Source organism: Bubalus kerabau, chromosome X (assembly GCF_029407905.1).
Source record: "Bubalus kerabau isolate K-KA32 ecotype Philippines breed swamp buffalo chromosome X, PCC_UOA_SB_1v2, whole genome shotgun sequence".
In the NCBI taxonomy this organism is placed as follows: domain Eukaryota; kingdom Metazoa; phylum Chordata; class Mammalia; order Artiodactyla; family Bovidae; genus Bubalus; species Bubalus kerabau.
Window position 1 is genome coordinate 130,610,292 of NC_073647.1, and position 2,656 is coordinate 130,612,947.

At 49.8% G+C, this 2,656-nt stretch overlaps 1 protein-coding gene across 1 annotated transcript; it reads right to left on the reverse strand.

Annotated features, from left to right (window-relative positions):
* Window positions 1–509: 509 nt before the first annotated feature.
* Window positions 510–2,421, reverse strand: LOC129639505 (melanoma-associated antigen B2-like). Its single transcript, XM_055564656.1, has 2 exons — window positions 1,373–2,421; window positions 510–989 (listed from the first exon to the last, which is right to left on the reverse strand). The coding sequence occupies exons 1-2, from the start codon at window positions 2,419–2,421 to the stop codon at window positions 899–901; spliced, it is 1,140 nt and encodes a 379-aa protein (XP_055420631.1). The 3' UTR covers window positions 510–898.
* Window positions 2,422–2,656: the final 235 nt, after the last annotated feature.

Here is a 2,656-nt window from a genome sequence, read left to right on the forward strand (position 1 = left end):
TCAGATGTTACATCAGCTGGATTTTTTTTTCAATCTATCAGATGTCAGAAACTATGCAGTGTTCCAAGTGGGGAAAAAAAAGACCCAACCTCCCAAATCAGCCAAAATTCCGCTTAGGAATGAAACCAAAGTAATAGGTTCTCTCCAACCCCTCTTTACCCTGCTTCTTTCTTGTTCTTCCTGAAGTACAGAGTATCTCAGCCTCTTCCATAGAATGACATCATCTCTGAGAAACTGTAATGAGTGGACAGGAGCTAAACTTTTTCTGACTAAACATCACCAGTACAAGCATGAAGACTTCTTAAGAGCAGATTCTCAATGTTTGTGTAAAAGAAGAGCCATGAATAAATCATTTGCTATAATTTATATTCTCATTCTTTTTTTTATTTTTTATTTATTTTAATTTTTATTATTTAAGTTCAACTCAAACATTCTTGAAAACCATAAACCATAAGCAGAGGCAAGTATGTGTCTTTTACATTTACAAAAAAGGAGACTAAGCAGAGTAAAGCCAGCCAAAATCTGAAGAAATTTCAGCTCTCTCCCTAACAATGTATCAATGTTCTGAGCCTCTATTAGTGTGGTGTCTTTCACATTTCTAAGGACACTCTCATCCTAAAGTGATGTTATTCTCATCCTGGATCACAAAAGTGATGTGAGGATTTCCAATATTTATTGGAGAAAACAAAATTCTTACTCCTAAATTTTACAAACAGCAAAGTGTATGTGACCCATGTTATTCATATACTTATATCATGACTCTAAATGACCTTTCTGTTGAAAAATTTTAACAATTGAAAATTGGGGGAAATAAAGTCAACAAGTTATTGATGCATATCAGGAACACAGGTTGACCGGCTTCTCTAGCCACAAAGTGAACAACGGGCTTCAGATCACACTAGGGCCGAGATGAGCGGCTGGACTCGGCCCTGGGGTGTGCAGTGGCTGAAGCAGAAGGGCCAGCGCTGGCTGAGGCAGCAGTGCCAGGCCTGGTTGAGGCAGAAGTGCCAGCGCTGGCTGAGGCAGCAGTGTCAGCCTGGTTGAGGCAGAAGTGCCAGCAGCGGCTGAGGCAGCAGTGCCAGGCCTGGTTGAGGCAGAACTGCCAGCAGCGGCTGAGGCAGAAGTGCCAGGCCTGGACGAAGAAGAAAGGCCAGAGCTGGCTGAGGCAGCAGTGCCAGGCCTGGCCGAAGCAGAACGGCCAGCAGCGGCTGAGGCAGCAATGCCAGGCCTGGTTGAGGCAGAACTGCCAGCAGCGGCTGAGGCAGAAGTGCCAGGCCTGGACGAAGAAGAAAGGCCAGAGCTGGCTGAGGCAGCAATGCCAGGCCTGGCCGAAGCAGAACGGGCAGCAGCGGCTGAGGCAGCAGTGCCAGGCCTGGTTGAGGCAGAAGTGCCAGCCCTGGCTGCACCTCTGGCTCCGGTGCTCTCTACTTCCTCTCTCCAAGCCTCTTCATATAGCGGCTGCAAGGCAGGATGGACCGAATCCTTGACCTTGGCCAAAACCTGAAGGACTTTCGTCTTGCTGGTTTCTGTGAGCGCTTTAGGACCGCACAGGAACTCATAGCGAGGGGGATCGCTGCCGGGCACCTGCCGGTACTCCAGGTACCCTTCCCGCACCAGATCTTCTGTGATGAGCTTCCTGGGCTCTCCAAAGATGAAGTGACTTCTTCCATCATAGATGCCCAGCATATTCAGGAACTTCCAGATCTTCTCCTCAGGGGCGTGGTTGCCATTCAGGTAGATGACACCCAGCAGAGGCATCAGAAGACCATTCTTCGGCAGCCCCAAGTCACCTCTCATAGACTCACTGTCGCTGAGATCTAGGTTGCTCACCAGGGTATAGCAGTGACTGTTGGGCCTGACTTCCTTCAGCACCAGGCCAAACAACATTTCTATGCACTCGGAAGCCCTGCTAAGGATCTCAGGGAATTGTTCCTTGTACCTTCTCTTGATTTCCTGCAGCATTTCGGACCCCTTAATGAGCTCCCTCATCTTATACTTATATAGCATGTACTGCACCAATAGCTCTGCCTTCCAGGTCAGAAGATCTGTGTGAGAGCTCGCAGCAGCAGCTGAAGCCTGGGAGGAATTTTCACCTTCCTGAACTTGGCCCTCAGCACCTACACCAGATCTTGAGCGTGCTGCGCTACCTATACCATATCTTGAGCGTGCTGCGCCACCGACACCAGATCTTTTGCGTATAGCACCTGCAGCAGCACTGGTGCTGCCTTGGGCTCCCTGAGGCCCCTTGGAGGTGCCAGCAGCAGACGAGCTTGAGGGCGCACTCTCTGAATCAGGAGGGGAGGAGGAGGTGGTCTCTTCTCCCCCAGATGTGGTAGCCTGATCATGAAGACCCTGGGTCTCAGTTTGGGCCTGGCGACGTTTCTCACGAGCACGGTGCTTACTCTTCTGCCCACGAGGCATGATGGCTGTGGTCTGAGACCGCAGGCAGGAGTCTGGGCCAATACACAGGAGATTGGGGCACCTAGAGGATGGAGAATGAGATGACATGAGCACCTTAAAACAGGGACACTCCACCTTGGCTTAATCAAAGGCTGCCTCTGCAGGTGTCCTTGAGGACACTGCTCTAGGAACCCATAAGGCTCCTGTTTTCCTGCTCAGACCAAACATGGTCTCCTCAGAACAAAATCTGGTGCAG